Source organism: Haplochromis burtoni, unplaced genomic scaffold, assembly GCF_018398535.1.
Source record: "Haplochromis burtoni strain Fernald_Lab_line unplaced genomic scaffold, NCSU_Asbu1 Contig_32, whole genome shotgun sequence".
In the NCBI taxonomy this organism is placed as follows: Eukaryota; Metazoa; Chordata; class Actinopteri; order Cichliformes; family Cichlidae; genus Haplochromis; species Haplochromis burtoni.
Window position 1 is genome coordinate 2,544,206 of NW_024582393.1, and position 21,126 is coordinate 2,565,331.

General features: G+C 41.1%; 1 protein-coding gene across 11 annotated transcripts in view; it reads left to right on the forward strand.

The window, feature by feature from the left end:
• The window catches only part of celf4 (CUGBP, Elav-like family member 4), a 97,667-nt gene that overhangs the window by 69,653 nt on the left and 6,888 nt on the right, over positions 1-21,126 (forward strand). For 5 of the 11 annotated variants that reach the window (XM_005918643.2, XM_005918642.2, XM_014332507.2 and 2 more), the window contains exons 3-9: positions 7,243-7,291; positions 14,334-14,462; positions 15,432-15,511; positions 17,631-17,771; positions 18,125-18,263; positions 19,498-19,650; positions 19,988-20,098. In XM_005918643.2, the coding sequence (XP_005918705.1) occupies positions 7,243-7,291; positions 14,334-14,462; positions 15,432-15,511; positions 17,631-17,771; positions 18,125-18,263; positions 19,498-19,650; positions 19,988-20,098 (802 nt within the window). The remainder of the gene's footprint in view (positions 1-7,242; positions 7,292-14,333; positions 14,463-15,431; positions 15,512-17,630; positions 17,772-18,124; positions 18,264-19,497; positions 19,651-19,987; positions 20,099-21,126) is intronic. The other 6 variants (XM_042219403.1, XM_042219401.1, XM_042219402.1 and 3 more) reach the window with 3 other exon arrangements.

Below are 21,126 nucleotides of genomic sequence, written 5' to 3' on the forward strand. Positions count from 1 at the left end.
GGGGGGGGAATACTCAGTGAGATGTGTAGACATTAGTGGAGATTAAACCTGAGAGGAAGCCAAGTGAGATTTAAACATTCATCAATTTATAAGCTGTTATCAACACTACTATAGAATAGACCTAAAGGTTCTTGTCAAACCAAGGCAGGCCTGGTTCCAGTACAAAATGACTTAGGATCCATCTGAAATGAGTTTGGGTGTGGACACCCAAAAAGGTACCTGCCAAAAACAGATTACAACCATTTATATATGTCTGCAGCTGCTTTTAATGAATTAAAGAGCAATAACAAAAACTATACATTACTGTAATACCCCCGCCTGTCTGTGATACGCCTTTGTTATTATTCAGTTCCAACTGAGGGTGCAAGGCATGCTTTTGTGCCCCGGTAGAACTGGAGCCTGGGGCAACATCAAGTCACACTGCATTTCTGGCATTTCAGGAACTAGTAGAACATCATGGTGGCTGTTGTTTGTTGGTAACAGAATTGTGTCTGACAAATGCCTAGTATGATCTTGTAAAGATCAACATGCAGCCTCCTGAGATACGACACATCTTTACTACAACTATCTCCACTCAAATCCCAGCTTGGATTATTACATTTAAATATTAGGAGCACTTTTTTTAAAAAGTGGACTTTGTTAACATCTTGATACATAAATGCCACCCTGAGATTTTTGCCTGATTCATAGCTCGGCTAGATAACAGAGTCTCAGACACCAATACCTATAAGAGCATTACACGATCTTTTGTAGTGACAAGAAATCTAAAAGAGGTGGAGCAGTGGTTAATGTCAAAGACTCCTTGCAGGGTGGTCCTGTTCTGCTGTTTTGCTGCCTAAGACTTTTGAATATATTGCTGTTGACATCTGCTCTGGAGGTAGTGACCATTTGGCTGTTAGAATTTATGCCCCCCTTCTGTATGCTGTGAAGCCCTGAGAGAAATTGCCAAACTAATATCATTGTATATTACTTCTGAGGTAGTTATTCTGGATGAGTTGAGTTTAGATTGGCTCTCATATAGAAAGTAGCTTATTTTACTCAAGAAATCAGTGACCATGTTTTAAAAAAAAACTCCTGCCAAATTTACGTCTAGACGAACAATTCTTCTTTAGTTCACACAGATTTTTCTTTTACATAGAGGTGATGGTTCAAGTGAGCTTAATAATGTCCCATATGTAACTTTGTGATCCACAAATAAGTATTTGTAACAGAATTTAGTTTGACACGACTAAATACTGACTGAAGAATTTGAAAAAGTGCCACATTCCTGATAAGAAGACAAGAATGATTTTAAAAATTACAGTGAATTACCGTGTATATTTGTTTTCCTTTAGTAGGGTAAAGGAGGTATGAAAAGGGAACTTGTCTGCTGAGATGACAAAATAGGCACTGCACACCAACGCTAAAATGCCATCCCATCTGTGAAGCATGGTGGAGGGATCGTCATTGTTTCAGCTGCTTTCCTTCTTCAGAGTCTTGAATTCAAAACAATAAAAAAGAAACAAAGAAAGAAAGAAACTTGAAAAAGGTGAGGTTACACAGGAAAATGTCAGGGCAGCAGTCAGTGACCTAAAGCTTAGGAGAGGCTGACTGATAAAAAGCTACACCGATCTAGAGCTCACAAGACAATTCAACAACAGAACGGCTGAGAAGACAGGAAAATCTGGTTTTGGGGTGAAAAAGTCAGAGTCCTGACCCTAACCAAACTAAGGTGCTGTGGCACGACCCAAAGAAGAATGTGCACTCAAGCCACACCTGAAATATTAATGTACTCAAACAACTTTAAGGGAGGCATGCCCTAAAATCCCTCTAACAGCAGCTGTAGTAAAATTCTGATAGTGGTTCTTCCTGTTACCTCCAGGAGTTATTCAATTCAAGCATTTGTTAACATTTACTTTACACATTGTCCAGCTCATTCTGCTACATGACACTGGTAAAACATTTGTTGCACAGATTAGTTCAGGCACTTGCAAATATAGCTGTTCAGTTTGTGACTGAATGGCTTGTAACGAACACATCTGATGCTGTGGCAAGCAAAGGCCAGTTTCAGTCGTCACCTGAAGCAGTTGTAACGGTGATGCGTGAGATTTTGTTTCGGCTTTATAAAACATTCTTGTAACTTAGGGGGGGAAATCATATACTGTAGAAACTTAATTTGTGTCAAATCTTAATTGTTGCTTTTAAAATAGGTTGTGATCACGTGTAAAATCTAATATACACCTGCTTAATGTTTCTAGTCAAGCTAATCTTGCCATTGAGAGTGGATTTTTCTCGCCATCAACAGCCCAGTTTCCCAAAAGCATCTCAGGGTTATAACCATATTTGTTCAGCTAATGTTTCCATTGGCGCGTTTCCATCCCAAGATGAGTGTTATGCATGCTGAGATACTTTGGAAAGCAGGTCCAGGTCGAGTGCCAGTGGTTCATTTGACATGAATACCAGCATTTGGTTACAGTTGCACTCAGTGACATTGCTCCTGCAGATAATTTTAACATTTGGAGCAGTTCTCTTTTTTTTTGTAGATGCTTTTATGTGTACCACACTTAAGAACCAGTAATTATATATATGAGCAGAGAGCAAAAGAACCCCAAACATCTCAGCATTCAAATGGGATAAAGACAAAACGAAAGCAATTGGAATGTAATAAGAAAAAGACCTTCGACTGTAAAATGTAAAATAGAGCAAGTTTTGACAATAGTAAGGGAGGAATATTACGAGCAGCCTTCCTTGCTTCCCTGGGAGAGTTTCATGGAGTGCTTTCTCACTGTGATAATGAAATGACCTGGCCTGCACTGCTCTACTCTCTCTCAAAAACACATCTGCTAGACGAGGGTGAAAATGAGAAAATCCTACCTCCTCTCCCGAGTTTCGTAAAGCATACTTTCAATATTCTTTTTCACAGAGTGATGGGAGTGTGAGTGACTGTGGACTTTCGTGTCCTTGCGAGTGTTGTGTATTAATGTAGCTCTGTGTGCATGCATTATTGTGTGTGTGTGTGTGTGTGTGTGTGTGTGTGTGTGTGTGTGTGTGTGTGTGTGTGTGGCTTGTGATGCTGGCATTGCCTTGAGCAACTTGTAATAAACTGTATTTGAAGTGCATCTGACATAACAAGGTACTATAAAGAAATTCAGCGAAAAGAAATCCCGTAGAGTTGTCATCAAAATATTGTTCCTATAACTTCATTTTTGTGCTTTGCACACAGTGAAATCAATACTGTAAGCAGCAAAACTCAGATCAAGGACTTCAGTTTTGTCCCATTTCAAAGGAGAATCCAATAAGGCAAAGCTTGAGTCCCACACTGCTTGGAGCTAATCTTGTGGGCCTTGCTAGACATTCAAGCCACACTGATTCAGAAGAATGACTCACCAGTTTGGTAGAGCACAGACTGCATGCAGACCATGTATTCCCTCAGCTTCTAGTTAACAGGGAATCTATGGCAGCACTGAGGCAGAGCACTGTCATTGAGTTACATAATCAACAGAGGAGTGTAGCAAGAATGTGTGTGAGTGTGCGTGCCCCCATGCATTTGTGTAGCTGCAGTTCCTCTTGAGCTGTCAATCATGTGGTACACACCAAGGCCATTCTCAACACAAGTCTGCTGAGGTGGACTTTCAGCAAGAATGGAGCTTCGCATGTGTGTGTGTGATTCGTTTTTCGTTTTTTTTTTTTTTAGGCATATGAAATGAAAAACAGGCGACCGCACTTACAAGGATGAGGAGAGAAAGTGATCTACAAACAGGGTATTAGGTGTGCGTGCTGTGAGATGAGCCAATTTAGGCACTGCACATGTTGACTCACAAAGCTACATTTACATATCTTTTGTGCATACCTACACTTATTTATTTCCCGACCTGCGCACGTTTGGATGCATAGGCCTATTTTGTGCTGTTGCATGTTCTGTGTACGCGCCAGACTTGTGTGGATAAGCATCCATGTCTAGTCATGTGAGCTTAGCCACTTACTCTTATTTCATGTCTGTGTGTATATATATGTATGCATGTATGGATTTTAGCCTCTTTTGTGTAAATGAGATTTTTCACTGGTATTGGGCTAAAGAGAGCTTCTCCTGCTCAATGCTGCCATCTGGCTTTAGCTAGCACTACCACAGACATCCGAGGGGAGCTATCTGTGCGAGTCAGCGTGTGGGTTTAACAACTGTTTTGGGATCAGTTGTCCAGTGGGCTGGTGCTAACTCACCCTATTATGAGCAGGATGATAAAGCTGACCTTGAAGCAGTTTATGGGCCTGGAGTAATGGAAACCACTGATAGAGAGCCCATGAAACAGCACTCAGCCCTCAGTGACAAAAAGAAAATAATGGTTTAACCACTTAACATTATTTTGAACGGTATCTAAAAATTTATGAGCAGACATTTCGCATGCTGGTGCTCAAGTGGCAATGATGATTTAAGGCATTCACCAATTCATCCGGGTTCACAGGATTTTGCACGTTAAGAGTGAGGAATTATTATTTTAATAAAATCTAGCTTTTTATATGTTATTACATATAAGAGATCAAGTATATATCACATACTGTATATTGTTGCCATCGCCATCCCCAAATAGTTTTTTGTAGCTTCTCTAAACTCCAAGTGAAGACTTAAATAAAGACCTGCGTAATTAAATAAAATCTCAGTGGGTCAGTGTTATCATATAACATGCAGGTTAATGCTGACACTTGCATAAAGAACTAGTTGAGGTAGAACACAATTAGATAAGATTGAGGTCAAACTATTTGTATGAATCATAGTAAAAGTGCTCATATGTATGCAGGCTTTTACCCCCGCCCCCGACCCCCTCGGGAGCATTGAGCTGATGTTGTCCCATACTCTGATCCATATCTTCTTCTTCCCCTATGTCCTGTTTTCCTAATTCCCTCTCCCCTTACTCTTCTTCCTTATCCCACTTCCCTTTTTTATCACTACATTTATTCCTTCCATCGCCACCCTTTTTTCACTTTTTTCATTTAGTTTTTTTTACTTTTCTCACCCAGTGTGATCTCACCTTTCCTGCGATCAGTTGTTTACCTAACACTTTTTTGATTCACATACGGTCATGTGAAAATAAAGTTTTCACAGCGATCCATCCAATCGTGTAAAAAAAAAAAAAAACTAAGTACACCCTGATGAGTAACTGGCAGAGCCACATTTAGCAGCAATACTTTTGAGTAATTGTTTTCTCCATGAATTTATCAATGTCTCACATCATTGTGGAGACATTGGCCCTCTCTTAATGTCCCGCCAGAGCATTTCAATCAGACCATTGCAACACCTTTCTTTTCTTTTTCAGCCATTATGTTGGAGACTGTTGCTGTGTTTGAAATTATTGTCCCGTTGCATGCCCCATTTTTGGCCAATCTTTAGCTGTTGGATAGATGGCCTCACATTTGACTCTTAAATATTCTGGTATGCAGAGGCATTCGTGGTCGACTCAGTGACTGCAAAGTATCCAAGTCCTGTGTTTTCGGAACAAGGCCACATCATGACCTCTCCACCGACGTGCTTGACAGTTGGTGTGAGGTGTTTGCGCTGACATGCTGTGGTTGGTTTTTGCAAAGCGTTGCACTGTGCATTACCAAACATCTCAACTTCAGTCTTGTCTGTCCAAAGGACATTATTCCAGAAGTCTTGTGGTTTGTTCGGCTGCAGCTTTGCAAACCTTAGCAGTACTGGGCATGTCCTTTATAGAAAGGTAGCCCTTCCAACAGGCCATACTTGTTCATTTTAGCATCATGTTTCTGAGGTCTGTAGAGCCTGAAATGTAGCTCTTGGTGTATAATCTGACCCTGGTTTGAATTTGCTGAGCCAGCAACTCCAGGGAAGATTGTGGCATTTTAGAGGTGATTATACTTTGTTGGTCAATTGATTAGCAGTTTGTGACTGGGTGTACTTAGTTTTGCACAGGATTGCACAGAGTCCTGTGAAGTCTTGTGAAAACTTTTTTTCACAAGACTGTACTCTCGCTTTTTACTCATTTTTAACTCCTTTTTTTTCCATTCCCCATTTTCTTTATCCCCTCTCGTCCTTTTTCCATATCAACAGCCAGTCTGATAAATAATGCATCACAGCACATTAAAAACATTAGCAGGGTTCTTGGCTGTCAAAGAGAGGGAGGAGACGAGGGAGATGAGGGAATGGGTAACTCAAGTGTTGTGGGGAATGATGTGATTTAATATTAGCAGCTGAAAAGCGCCAGAAAAGGGTGAAGGTCCGAGCATTAATTGTGTTTGCGCCGCGTCCTCGTGTCCTCATGCTCAAAGTTTTTTGCCTTTTGGGGAATCATCTGAAAGCTTGCAGATTCATAAGGGTGATGACTGTATCAGCAAATTCAAAAGAAAAGATTTTAATGACATTTTGCAAAACACTGATTCTGCATCACACAGAACCTTGACCTTTCCCTTCTCCCTTTCATCCTTCACATTCCCCATCTTCTCCTCTCCTCTCCTTTTTTTCTCCTCTCTTCTGATCTCTTCTCCTTTCCTCTCTCCCTTCCCTTCTATTCCTCCTGGCAGCATGGCGATTGGCATTATTAAAAATTGATTGGTGGCGAGCGTTTAGCAGGGTGGCGAGGCGGAGAGGAAAATTTTGACAGGCAGGAGTGAAATGAAAGGAGGGCCTCGGCGGACACAGTGTGGAAAGGTCTCAGTGGGGGACAGCGTGTGTGTGTGTGTGTGTGTGCGCGCGCGCACGCACGCGTGTGTACTGGTGTGTGAGGCTAAAAGAATACTGTGCAAGAACAATTTGCAATGAGGCTTAGGAGTCTGAAAACCCATGTAAGATAGAGTCTCACTGTACAGTATGTACTGTATGTGTTGGCTGCGCTGTACGTGCATATGTATCACATAAAAACACAAAGCCCACACTGATAATATTGTGGTGCCACATCAAACCTCTAGAGACAGACACATTCGCAGTAGCTCTGCTGACCCGGTGTTACCTTTCCTCTATCATCCCCTCCTTCTATCTTTCCCTTCATCCCTCTGCTTATCCCCCTTTCCAACCCTTCTCTCTCCTTTCATCTCAGATCAAATAATATTTCCAACCCATATTCCCAACCAGCTATTCCCCCAATGGCTGTAAGTGCTGCAGCTTTGGAGATTTTCAATACATTTTACCCTCAATTTCGGCTGAGTGATTCTAAAAAAGTTTTTTTTAGGAGGGGGGGGGGGGGGGTTAAAAGCATGTGCCATTACATGATGCTAACTGGGTTCTTTGTCTCCTGCTTTCTTCTTTCTATGTCACAGATGAACAGACCGATCCAGGTGAAGCCAGCAGACAGTGAGAGTCGAGGAGGTACTGTACGCCCCTCTTTGTTGCCTTTTTTCCCTCCACTTCCATTCTTTGTTCTAGCCCTTCAAGCATGTTGCCTGCGCGTATCAGCCTCACCATTATCTGTCCTATTAAACGATGCCCCGTACCTCGACGCGGGCTGACAGCACGGCCCAGCCAGACCCTCCAGTTTTCAGAACACATTATGTAAACGGCGCTCTTCCTGGCCAGTGTAGCCTCTAGCTCCTTTCCTTGAGTCTCATCATATGCGCTGATGCATGTACAAACGCGTATGCATACACGGAGATACGCATGACCTGTCATTTTCGAGGGGGAAACAGGTCACTTTGTTTGTCAAACACCAAGACAAACAAAGCAAACCCAATTTGACTAATGTCACAAGCTTGTGTCAGCCAAATGAACTGAAAATGTAAATGACAGGTCTGTGTCAAAGAAAGTGAATTCCGGTCTGGTATTTTGTGTGCAGCGCGCCATATTGACAGCTAAGGCCGCTTAAAGCGAATTTTCTATGTCTAGACAAGTAGTGACCTGCTCCTGACATCAATCAATGGACTGTACAAGACAAGATTGATGCAGTCTGACCAATTTTGGCTGAAGTCTTTCAAAGTTTTCAGTTTTTAATATAACAGGCACCAGAGTGATTCTCCAGGCACAAGAAAGATGGAAAGGGTGAGGGGAGGGGAGGGGAGGGGGGGAGAAGAAATGGAGCATGCAAGGAGTTCGTTGATAAGGTTGATAAGCAGTGGATGTCTACAGACTGAGAGAGGTGTTAGTTTGTACAAAAAAATAAATAAATAAAACTGCAAGGAAACCGCAACTTCCTCTTCTGTTTAGTTTGTTGGTTCTCTGAGAATGATTGATGGAAAGGGGGAGAAAAGAGGCAACACTGAGAATGAGGAAAGTGAAGGCAAGGCAAGACATCCATACTTCTCTGCCTCTTATCTAGTTCCCTACACTGCTGGTTTTCCAGGAAATTTCTTTACTTCTTGATCCCATATTTTCACACAGGAAAGCAAAGCAATATAATATAGTGCCAGAGTGTTAAATTGTACTGGTGGAGGAATAATTCATCTTTCAGTTGCACTTTCTGTTACAGCTCAGCAACGATGTGGTAATAATGGGGTAAAAGGGAAGGAATAAGAAGGTAATAATATGGAGATAGCAAGTTATTACCACTTAAATACCAAATCTATATCCAGTATGGCAGTATCCAGTAGGTATCATCTTTTATCAACAGCGGTTTTAGCTGAGTATGTTTGTGTAATGGGGTAATAAAGGGTCAGAAACTGGTGATGATAATAAAGAAACAAATGTATGCCAAAAAACAAGGCAAAAACAATTATATTGATAACATAATCGTAACCTGTTATCAATAAAATCTTAACATTTGTGCATTTGAATTTTTATATACTGGTTTTAAAGTGTACTGGTGGTACCTTCTAGCCCCTTGTGACCCAGTTACATACATTTCAGGGTGATATTACTCAGCTAAAACCAGTGTTGATACAAGATGTTACAGCACTTGGTGGTGCCGCAGGATGAGAGGCAGGGTATAACCTGGATGGATTGCTGTCACAGGGCTAACACAGTGAGACACCTACAGGCAATTTAGGAATCACCAATTAACTTAAGTACTAGCCAGTGCACCCAGAAAGAACCCACACAGAGAGTACATGCAAGCTTCACACAAAAATCTCGGTCAGATTTCTACCTTCTTGGTGTGAGGCAGCAGTGCACCACTGCACCACCGTACTTACTATTATTTTACCTTTTCAGGGTAAAATAGTAGCAAATACTTCACATCTAAAAAACTGGCATGGATCACCAACTAGGCGCTTCTTATTGTAACAGTGCCAGAAGCTAACAGGTTTCGACCCACTGATTTAATGCTCTGGATTTTAAATGCTTGTCATAAGTTTAAATGCAAGATTGAAACTTGAAGACTATGGCTTTCTAATAAAATAAAACTAGATGCACTGGAGTAAGTAATACAATATTTCATCTTTAAATTACTTTAACAATAAGATGGCAAAAACTGAAAAATATTAAAGTAAATGAGATTCAAGTACAGCACTTGATTCAATAAGCACGTTGCTTTCCACCACTGTTAACAAATAAGGAGAAGCTACTTTCAGTCATAACTTCTCTGATCGAGCTTCGTGAGAATGAAAACGTGCCACACAGTCAGTTCTGACATTAAGAGACCTTTAACTTGCCAGCTTCCAAGTACAAAGACCGCCTGACGACCAGGTGCACTAATGTGCCTTGATCTTGAAAAAAAAACAGCTTTGTCCAACAAATTCACAGCTAGCAAGTGAGTGTCCTATATCCTGCTCTGTGCTTGCTCTAGTCAGACATCTCCCTCACCTAAACCAAACAGTATTTCCAGTACTGAGTCTGCAGATAACGCTGGCCATCTGCTACAGTGCGCTACGTGTGTGAGAAAGGATAACTGGGGACACCTGATTACCCTGACCCTGAGTTCATGTGTGAAAACTGATTTAGTGAAGATGGGTCTGCGCAAGTGATAAAAAAAAGGAGTACTGTTAAGTGTGGCAAAAATCAATAATGAAATTGGAAACTAATACTTTTTATGTATCCTGGTACAACTCGAGCCAACTAAATATTACTGTAGTGGGAGATCGGGGAGAGCCACTGTCATGTACTGTCTGTGTGCGTGAGAGAGAGGGGGGGCTTTACATCGTTATTGAGACTCTGGTGTATATTGATTTGCTCTCTTGCTGAATATGAGTGTGTGTGCGTGTGTGTGTAAGTCCTTTCACAAAGAAAGATGTAATGTTTATTGGTGGCTTCCCTGGAGAATTGTTGGGCACCATTGAGGTGTGTACTATGAATGTGTATGTGTCTGAGAAGATGTGAGGAGGAGGAGGAGGGTGTGGGGGTGCAAACATTTCAAGATTTGCGAGTGCGTGCCTGTGCATATGTGTGTCCACCTCTGATATGCGCTACACTCTTGTAAACACTCACCATCCCACCCTGCCCCCTCCCCCGGTGCAAGGCCAGAGCGCAGATTAGTCTTGTTGACTTGGCAAGGACACCCTGTCAGGCACAAGCAGCGGGGAACGGACCCTCAACACGCATGCACGCACACACGGGCGCCCGCGGATACCCACACCTAGACACACATTAATTTGCAGAGCACATTCAGAGCCTCAATTGCACTGAGGCTCATTAGTTTCCGAACGTATACATCCCCTTTTTTCCACAAAGCTCAGATTCTTTGCGACGCGGGAACTGATGACAGCAGTGCACATCGACACATCTGCTGCTTTCGCTTCCAGCACACTTTCGCTCTCAGCTTCACAATTCTCCTCGACCACTCATTGAGTGACTCGACTAACGCCGTCATGTGCTGACACTAATGAACTGATGCCCAACCTTGGTCTGTCCATATTTTATTAGAGACCCTGAATGACCGATTTGTATCCGATTATAACGTTCTACAATGTATTTGACAGCCTGTAAGTTTATATGTGAAAAAATTGGCAGTGAAAAAGAAAGAAATTAGGTTTTAATTATGAGTTACTTCACTAAAAAAAAAAAAAAAAGAGTGCTGGCCCTCATTAACATGACACAATGATTTTGAGTAAAATGCAACTGAAATATATAAAATCAAATGTTTTTTTAACTCAAATTCAATCAAACTAATCATTGAAAAACATAGTTTAGTATAAACTCAGTGTATACCAATCATATACATTTAATTTCACCAGTTGCATTAAATTTAATGTTTTGTACCAAAATTACGTGTAAGTTTTACATGTAATCAAGTTACTTCACGTCAGCATTTTGGGCATAAATATGGTGGAGGCTTTTTGCCAAAGAAGAGGCCAGCAGTTAATATATGCAAATGGATTATTGCTACGTGCTCATAAATGAGAATTAGACCCATAAATGCATTAGGTGTTGGCCGTGAGAAATGATAAAGTATTTTTCCTGACGCTTTACCTGCTGTAACCTTATACAGAAAGTAGGTATGCTGCTTCGAAGGTCTTAGCAAAGCTTTTCTTTAGCCATGGGAAAAATATGCGCATAGCCTCCCACATTCATACAGCTGTCTCCTGGATTCAGCATAATCTTTGACTTATGCATATTACTTCCTACTTCTGTATAATAATAATGACAATACATATGTTGTTCTTTGGGGGGGAAGGGGGGAGAAAAAAAAGGAAAAGTTCACTGGCAAGACTAGGGAACTGACCTTAGTTAAATTTTAATCATGTTCTGACCTGAGGAAAGGCACACCCACACAGCTGCCTTCTCTCATGTCTGACACCTGTGACAGGCGCACTTCCTTGCCTATAGGTTGTAATTTTAAATGACTGATTCAATGGGGGGAAAAAATGTCAGACTGATGTGACAAGCAAGACCCATGCATTGTCACACTGTCATTGTGAGTTTCTATCTTGTCGTGCCATTTCATATCTGACAAAAACATCTGATGAAACAGCTACTAGGATGCTGCTTACAGGATGTTGTCTCACCACACATTATGCATTCACATTTATTTACACATAACATTTAATACAAGATGATTATCACTTGGTGGCTTATTTTCTGTAGAATCTGCACAAATAACATTCAACATCGTAGATTTTTCAGATCATTCATATTCTGGTTTGAAAACATGTTGTGAAATCCTCGGGAGGACCGAGGGACTTGGTGAAATTTCCTTCCACAATGGAACTGAAGAGTATGACTCCTGGTGGATGGGGTGCAGGAGGCAGTCATAAATAAATGAACAAAACCATTTAATTTGCCACAAATACCTCGCTCTAGAAGAGACCACTGTTGCTTCACAGTAGAAAGCAGTGACTGCTCAGAATCCTGAGTGGTGCTTCGTATTGCTTTCTTTTATTTCCATGTCATATGGATGTCTCAGCAGTGCTGGTTTGCCTTTGTGAGACATTGCTACAGCATAGAAATCATTCAAAAACTAACCAAAAACCAACAAAAATAAAACAAGACTAACTGAAATGATTTTCTGAACTTGCGTCGGACCCTCTTTACTACCGAAACTAAGCATTTATGCATGAAAACATCTTTGCTTTTATTTTCCAATTCTTCCCCCTGACAAATACCGTCTGTATGAAAATAATTAACAAAGACTACAACTAATGAACACTAAACTAAAGCAAAGCCATTCTGGAAACCAAGTGAAACTAAACCGAATTGAAAACAAAAACAAGTAATGAGAAAACACAAAACCATAAAAGCTCTGCAACCAGCCTCCGTGATGATCTGCTGTACGCCCGTTGCTCGTTACAAGTCCCCATCATCTCTTAATACTGGTGGCCTGGGCAGTGTGAGAGGAAGCATAAGCTGGACTAGCTGGCCAGCTCGCTTGGTAACTCCTGTTAATCTTCTCTCAACTGTCACTCTGCCAGAGTTATGTTTACAGTTTCATTCCCTGACTGTTTTTCCTGCTGAATGAAATTTTAAAAAACCCACCAAATCTCTGGGCAGCACTATTTCTTCTCACGCTTGAGTGAGGGAATTGCTGCTACACTGACTCACTATCCCTTCTTGAGGTACAAAGTGGTATTATATGAAAGTAACTTTAGTCAAATATCTCATCATCGCAACATAAGGGATGTTAAAGATGAAGCTGCCAGGCAGGAGGAAAAGAGGAAGACCTCAGATGAGGTTCATAGATATGGTGAAGGAGGACGTGAAGTGGGTTGGTGTGGCACAGGAGGATGCTAGGGATAGGATGAGATGGAAGTAGGAAGGAAGGAACAGCCAAAAGAAGAAGAAGATAATCTTTCTACAAAGACATCTTCTACATAACATCATAGCTATTAATACTCCATATTCTGTTTAGTGTTATTTGCACTACCTGTTTTTGTCAAGGTAGTGCAAAGCAAGATGAAACAGATGAAGTCCAGAAATATAAAAAAAGATACAGAGCAGAAAATAGCTTATTTTCTCAGTATAAATGTAGGGAAAATATTACCTAGCAACAGCGTTCATAAAACTTGGAGAACATCTTTCCTTGGCATCTTTTATGACCTGGCTCATAAGCTCCAACATAAATCGGAGATTGACTCCATACTGCTTTTTTTTTCTTTTTTAGAAACATGGGCTTTATTTTAATTTACTAAATATTTTTAGCTAAAAACGACACCAACACCCAAGAGAGAGCATGACAGTGTCTGGTCTCCCTGCCACACCTTGTCAGGTATAGACAATTAGCAATTAAATCCAGGGCAACAGAAACTTTCGCGCTACCGCTGCATAAGGAGTTGAGGTTGCAGAGGGGGCGTGACACGTGAAACCAGCAGCATAGCCAACTTATACAGTGGCAAACATTTACCACAGACACTGCATGTGTCACGCAAGCTGCACTGAATGTGATGAGAGAGAACATTGTTGTTAGCATCAGACATACTGTGCCATGGGGTAGTCATATTCCCAAAGGACAGAGACTCCACAGAAAAGGGCTTCCTTGCCTTGATTATGGTGCCCTGCAAATATGCAATGGGCAGCTGGTTAAACAGTAAACAGTATTAATACATTTTAAAGTGAATATGCAGAAACAGCTGTGCACCTCAAATAGACTGCATACTAAATAATAACATAATACACCAACCAGCTAGTCCTTTTAAAATGCACATTACAGACTTTCAGCTCAGGAACAGCATTGAATTAGAAATACACTAGGACTGCAGCATTAGATTACATTACATAATTATTTTTTCTAGCATTATGAACTTTTTGTGAACTGTTATTCTACTATAACTTTCTCTTTTTGGCGTGTAGCTTCAACTCAGATGTTTTTAACACAAATAAAGTTGAATTTCTAATGAAACTTAATCAAGCAGATTTTCAAGTTTGAAAATTGTTGCAATTGACTATATCACAAAGCAAAACTGCATCTGATATTTGACCTGGTGCTTGTGTATCTAAGGCTTAGCAAAAATGCCTCCGTCTAAGCGACACAGCACGTCTCTTTGTAGAATACCAAAAAGCATCTCCTGATCTCCTGATCTCCTGATCGTGACCTATTCCTTTTTCCTTTTAGAAGACAGAAAGCTTTTTGTGGGCATGCTCAACAAGCAACAGTCAGAAGATGATGTGCGGCGCCTTTTCGAGTCCTTCGGCAGCATCGAGGAATGCACCATCCTCAGAGGTCCCGACGGAAACAGCAAAGGTGAGTTTATAGCTGTTTATGACTTTGAGCCGGCAGACTTTTTTCACAGGCTACTGCACAGAAATGATTTGGCCTTTCAAAGTTGGTGACTTTGCAAAGTTCTTCTTAAAACACTCTGCGCTGAGTGATGTCAAAGCGGGCTATTTCACAATCATCAGAGGAGTCGTTACATAAGAATACCGGAGATTCAGTAAATTTCAACAGTAAATGCCATTTGAAAGCTTTCGCCCAAAGGGACGAGAGATACAAACCAGCAGCTCTTTACAGATGAACCCCATTAACCTCGTGAGTCAACCTACAAGGCTCTGATAAAGAAAAAAAAAATAAGTCACCCTCCTTATTAACCGTCGGGCTTCATGTCATGCCAGAAAAATGCCCCTTTTTAAATGTTGTCAGAGTGCTACACAAGTTCACCGCATGAAGTTCATCAGTGGGCTTAGCAGCTAATCAATGAAACTCGATGATAACTAAGCCTGATGATTACAGTGGGCTTGATCATTCTGATTCCTCCGTGAAGCTCCATTAACAAGGCTTCATCAGCCAGCTTACTCAGCTAAGTGGGCTTTAGCTCAATAATTACTGAGAACTTGATCACTCAAATTTATCAACGGCGCTTGTCAATAGTAAGCGACACCAAAACGCTGTAGCATTTTGAGCGCTATCTGAGGATCCTCGAAGTCGTTAATGACGCCAGATTGGCACATTTAGTCTGCTGAGCTTCGATCAACATTGATGTAGCAATCCGCAGCAAAGGAGGCTTTCTTCACTAAATATTTGTTACTGTAGAAAATTTATCCCAGGTGGGAAAAAAAGGATGGGGGGGGGGGACTGTCTGCTTGTTGTATTGTTACTATAAATGCTTTGTTGTGATACTGTATGATATACTTCTCAGGAAACTTTTTTTTCCCTTTGTTCTCGCGATCTCATTATCCCCTTACTCAGGTTCTCCTCTCTCTCGTTCTCTTTAAGGCTGTGCGTTTGTAAAATACTCCTCTCATGCTGAAGCTCAGGCAGCCATCGGTGCACTACACGGGAGCCAGACAATGCCTGTGAGTAACTGCGTGCGTGCATGTAGGTGTGTGAGAGAGGTGAGTCACACAGAGAGATGACTCAAATGCTGCTTATATTCCTTATAAATTTAACTCGGGCTGGAGTTTATCAGTCCCAGTGAGGAAATTTGTCCTTAGGGCTATTCGATCTTTCCATCTCAGTTGAGCCATTTTTTACACTTTTTTTTTCCTGGGTTGAAAGATGAATCTATGAATCTATGTCATGAGATTTCTCAAATATTAGACCCATAGAGGAAATATTTTTCAAGTTACAGCGTCCTCTAAAGAAGAGGTGATCATATGCACAATATTTGCTTAAATTATAGTCAGTGGATTAGGACTACTGGGAAACGTTGTATACCTATAATTTTGGTAGGCACAGTTGTTATTTTTGTTTTTTGCAGCAGTTTTTATCTGTCATCCTGTTCTGCTGTTTAAAAAGAAATAGCTGCTAAAAACTGCTCCAACATTCACATATTAAAAAAAAAGTCCAGCCTGGGACAGATGTAGTTACATTTTTCACTAAATTTACAAAGGCAGCACATTTAAATAATTATCAATTGCTTTGAACTTTGAAGAAACTGCTGATCTGCTGGGATTTTCCAGCACAATCATCTCTAGAGTTTAAAGAGAATGGTCTGGAAAAAGGGAAAATATCCAGTACTGATGTCAGAGGTCAAGGGAAAATGGCCAGAGTGCTACGAGCTGAAAAGGCAACAGTAACTCAAATAAGAGAGCATCTCTGAATGCAGAACATGTTGAACCACAAAGCAGGTGGGTCTACAGCAGCAGCAGAAGACCACACCAGGTGCCACCCCTGTCAGCTAAGAATAGAAAACTGAGGCTATAAATCACACAGGCTCAATTTCTCGGGACGCTTTGGGTCCCTTAGTACAAACTGTGCATTGTTTAAATGCCAGAGCCCTCTTGAGTATTGTTACTGAGCGTATCCATCCCCTGATGTCGACAGTGTACACATCCTCTGGTCAGTTCGCTACCTTGAACCTCCAGTGCAAGCAAAATAAACAAACTAAGGCATGTAGCCCTCGAATAAACCATTTGGATCTTATTAGCATCTGAAATCTTAAACATTCTTCATGGATACGGTGCATTTATATGGGTAATTTGCATATGTGATGTTTCGTACACTAGGAAGATATTTTACATTGCAGCTTACTGTGCTGCATTACATCAGCTACAATAGTACCTACAACCTGCAATGGGCTGGCAGTAAAAGTTTGAAGAGTGGCTCATTAAAGGAGTCCAACAGGCATTTCTGAATTTATCTGAAGCACCAATTACATTTTCACATTGTTCATATTTTATTCATTGTACCTGTTATATCTCTATAGCTTACAGTGCAATGAGAGTGAGCTCACATTGCCTACCACTGATGAAAACGTTTGTTTGATTGGACAGTCAAAACTAAGAGCTATGAAAAAGAATTTGTTTACATGAGCAAAATTCAGAGTGCATAGCGATGTGTTCACCTGCACATGTACATGTATGTATTTAGTACTGGTAATATTTTTTTACAGGTTTCAGGGGAAAATAGTCAAGATCTGTCTTGATGTTTTGCTTTTTTGTTGTCTTGTGTTTGTTGCTGTATCTGACAAAAATCCCATAGAATACTCCCAAATCTGGCAGATTCCAAACAAATTATCCAGCTGTTCCCACAAGCACAATGGTGGAGATAAAGTATTGCTGAGCAGCTTTGTGAAACCACTCAACTTGTGAGTTATGATTTAGGCAAAAAAGTACAATTTTGCCCTTCTGTAAAAGTGGCACTTTTTTCATAAATATTTAAATTGCTCTAATAATTGGAATATATTCATAACGGAAGCCTTGCAACAGGAAATTATGAAAATGTAAAAATATTACATGAGAATGTAAGGTTGACTTAACATGGAATGTCCCTTTTAGTTATAACCCATCAGGACTTTTTGGGGAAAATGGGCACCAGTTAAAGCTCTGGGGGCCATTGCCTTGGCCAGAGATTTAAAACAGTATGTGTGTATGTGTGCTAATGCAAGCTTATGTCAGACGTCTATCGAACCACATTAACATGTACTTCCTGGCGTGTGTGTGTGTGTGTGTGGGTGGATGGGTGGGTGCACAGGGGGCCTCATCCAGTCTGGTGGTAAAGTTCGCCGACACGGATAAGGAGCGCACCATACGCCGCATGCAGCAGATGGCTGGTCAGATGGGCATCTTCAACCCTATGGCCCTGCAGTTTGGAGCCTATGGAGCCTACGCTCAGGCAAGATGCCCCACAGAACTCCTTTTTTTATCCACAGTTATTTATTCAGTGAGCCACAGAGATTAAACAGAGCGCTCGAGCTTAGCTCAAATTTAAATTTGAAAAGGCAAAAGAAGAAGCAAAAGTCATCAAGTCAAATGTTAATTTAAAAAAAAAACATAATTAAAGGATAGATGTTCTATAAAGTTTAATACATGGTTTTCACCTCCTAATATGCTGTTTCCCATCTCTGTAGCAGCATTTCTGCTATAGCTCTACTTCTTATGCTTTTTTTGTCTTGCTTTGCTTAGCTTAGACTCACAGGTCTTTACTTTTATTACTTTCTGCTTTCCCTTCTTCTTCACCACCTGAAGGTGCAGCAGCAAGCAGCACTGATGGCATCTGTAGGCCAAGGAGGCTACCTCAGTCCAATGGCAGCCTTTGCTGCTGCCCAGATGCAGCACATGGCCACCATCAATGGCCTCCCCGGAGCACCGCTGACTCCCACGTCAGGTAACTGGTTTAAGGTCATTTGTTAAAGTACCTATCAGAGTTTTTTCAGAAAGTGCATCTACCACAGTGCATGCATTGTGGATTATAATTCTATACATAAATATACATGAGCACAAGCTAGCATTAATGTTCCAGAGGGGGGCTGACAGCAGACAATCTGGTGTCACTGGAAGCCAAGAACCCAAATCTGAAACCCTAAACCTTCCATCTGTGCACATGAGACTTTTGACTTTTATGAGCACTCAGTGCTACTGAGTGCTCATAAAAGTCTTTACAGGTCATAAAGGTCATCTTAAGGTTAAGTACATGCAACATAAAATAAATCAATAAAATTGAATAACCATATCCATCAAAGAAATACATCAGGTTGATTCTTTAGTCTAAACACCTGGTTACTGTGGTTACAGATTTACTCAAACACTAAAACTGGCTCAGGGGTTGGGAAGTGCATCTGCAACCGGATGGTTGCTGGTTCGATCCCTGGGTTCTCTGTCCTGGTCGTTGTGTCCTTGGGCAAGACACTTTACCCTACCGCCTACTGGTGTTGGCCAGAGGGGCCGACGGCGCGATATGGCTTTCCTTGAAAAGCGCTATATAAATGCAATCCATAAATTGGCTGACTGAAGTGTTAACATGGCCCTACAACATAATATATCTGCACTGCATGACACAACAGTCTGGATAAAAGGATTTTTTTTTTGTTTATTCACTTCCATCATGCCGTCTAAAGCGAAGACATTAAAATAAGATGTGGAAAATCGAATATAAGTATGAGATCCTTTTGAAAACAGTAGCACCAGCTGTTTAATAAAGTGTAATATTAATGACTAAAAATAGTTTATTCTTTTAAGACCCGACTCTAAGACTGCAGTGGAAATAAGATACAGCCGAAAGGAAGAAAATGCATGTTTCTGGATACACCCAAGGAATGTAAAAGAAGATCATTCTGGGAACACATAATTAGCAATCATTTGATATCAACACAGTATTCACTAGTCTCAGAAAATACGTCTGAGGGTCACATCTAATGGCTGTTGTTTCACTGTAAGGGCCATACTTGGACAAGAAATCAGCCCTGACATTTAGTGTCTTCATCGGCCCACTGGACCGGCCCTCCTGACATTTGCAAGAGTTACTAGGTGGCCAGTCAAAGTAAAACTTTTCCATAATGTCCTCGGGGTGGAAAAATTGCATTGTTTCTCTCTGTCTCTGTCTGTCTGCCCCATGGCTGCAGGTGGCAGTACTCCACCAGGCATCAGCGCCCCCACAGTGACCAGCATCCCATCTCCAATTAGTGTAAATGGTTTTACTGGCATGCCGCCCCCGCAGGCAAATGGACAGCCCCCCGCAGAAGCAGTTTTTACCAACGGGATACACCATTATCCTGGTAAATATGATCATCTCAGAGACAAACGCACACACACACACACACACACACAAAAATTCAAATGTTAAAGTGTGATTTTTTTCAATGTAGACACACGTACACTGTAAAGCAGCCATCAACAGGAAAAGCGTGCATGATGTTGGCTTACACACTAGGATAGCCTTTAAGCATGTTCATGGGGGGTGAGGCCAGACGAATGTAGTCCACAGAAAGCAAGCAAGTTGAGGCGATTATCGTTTGGTAAAGGCTTTCGGGCTGCCGGAGTCTAACTATGCGCTTGTGTCATGAGCCGTGGTTAGTACCTTATTGGATGTGTTTGGTTGTCTTGTCTCCCCAGTGTTGCAGGAGGTGGTTTTTAGAGAGGACTCAGAGAAAAACGGCTTGGGCGTGGCTCCGCGGAGTTGTTTTGGGGTTCAGGGTGGCTGCTTCCTCTCATCTCTCTCCGAAGGTAGCGCTCTTTCCCTCCCACCCTCATCCCTCATCCCTTTTCTTTCTGAGCTCAGGGACAGGAAGATATCATTTCAAAGCCATTTGGGACCAAACATTCTTTCTTTTCACATTTAAAACATTTTAAAAAGAAGGAAAGAAAGAGGGAAAATTCAAGTTTGTGAGTGAACAGTAAAGATTTATATTGCTTCAAATATTTGAAATATTTTCTGCTCTGTAATATGCTCTGAAAAAGACTCTGACTTCGTGTTTCCAGACACTGTCATAAAGAAAAGTTCTTTGCAGTGTATACAAATACAAATCATCTTGTTAGAATAAACCTATCCCTGTGGCTGCTACATTCACAAACTTGCAATTCCCCTGGCAAAATGTCTCACAGTGTTACAAAGGATGATAATAACACAGACAGCTGAATTATTTTTGAACAGGATTTCACCTGTGTTTTTTTTTTAAAGGTTCTTTGAGCCCATAACTCTTCTTCTTTTCTTCTGGCTATCTGTTGCTGTTTTTCCAGTGTTACTGTTAGTCCACAGCGTGCTCGGTGTTACTTTGGTTTTAAAGGATACTGGCGTTATCAGTGTGTACATGTTTATCAGTGTGTGTGTGTGTGTGTGTATATGTGTGTGTGTGTGTTCTCAGTGGTGTATTTATTGTGCATGCGTTGTACGCACGGGTGTGTAGCATTAAGGTGCGGCACAGTGCCGGCGGTAGTTCAGATGCAGGGAGAGTTTGCTGTAGATCTGTGAACATGTGAAGTGAAAGCAGCAGGCGTATCCACTGTTACGTGCGTTGTGCTCGTCCTGTTGTTGTACATGTGAAAAATAAATGTGTTTCTTGTTTTTTTTTTAGGTTTTCTGTGATAGGCACAAGTTTAGGTACATTTTTTTCTTTGTTGTGGTGACAGTGGAGCCATGTGTTGTTGGTTGTTTTCTTTTTTGTTTTGTGTGTGTGTGTGTTTTGGTCTTAACTGTGGTTTATCAAAGTTTTGCTTTCCTGCTTTTCTTAAAAAAGAAGAAGAAGAAAACTTTT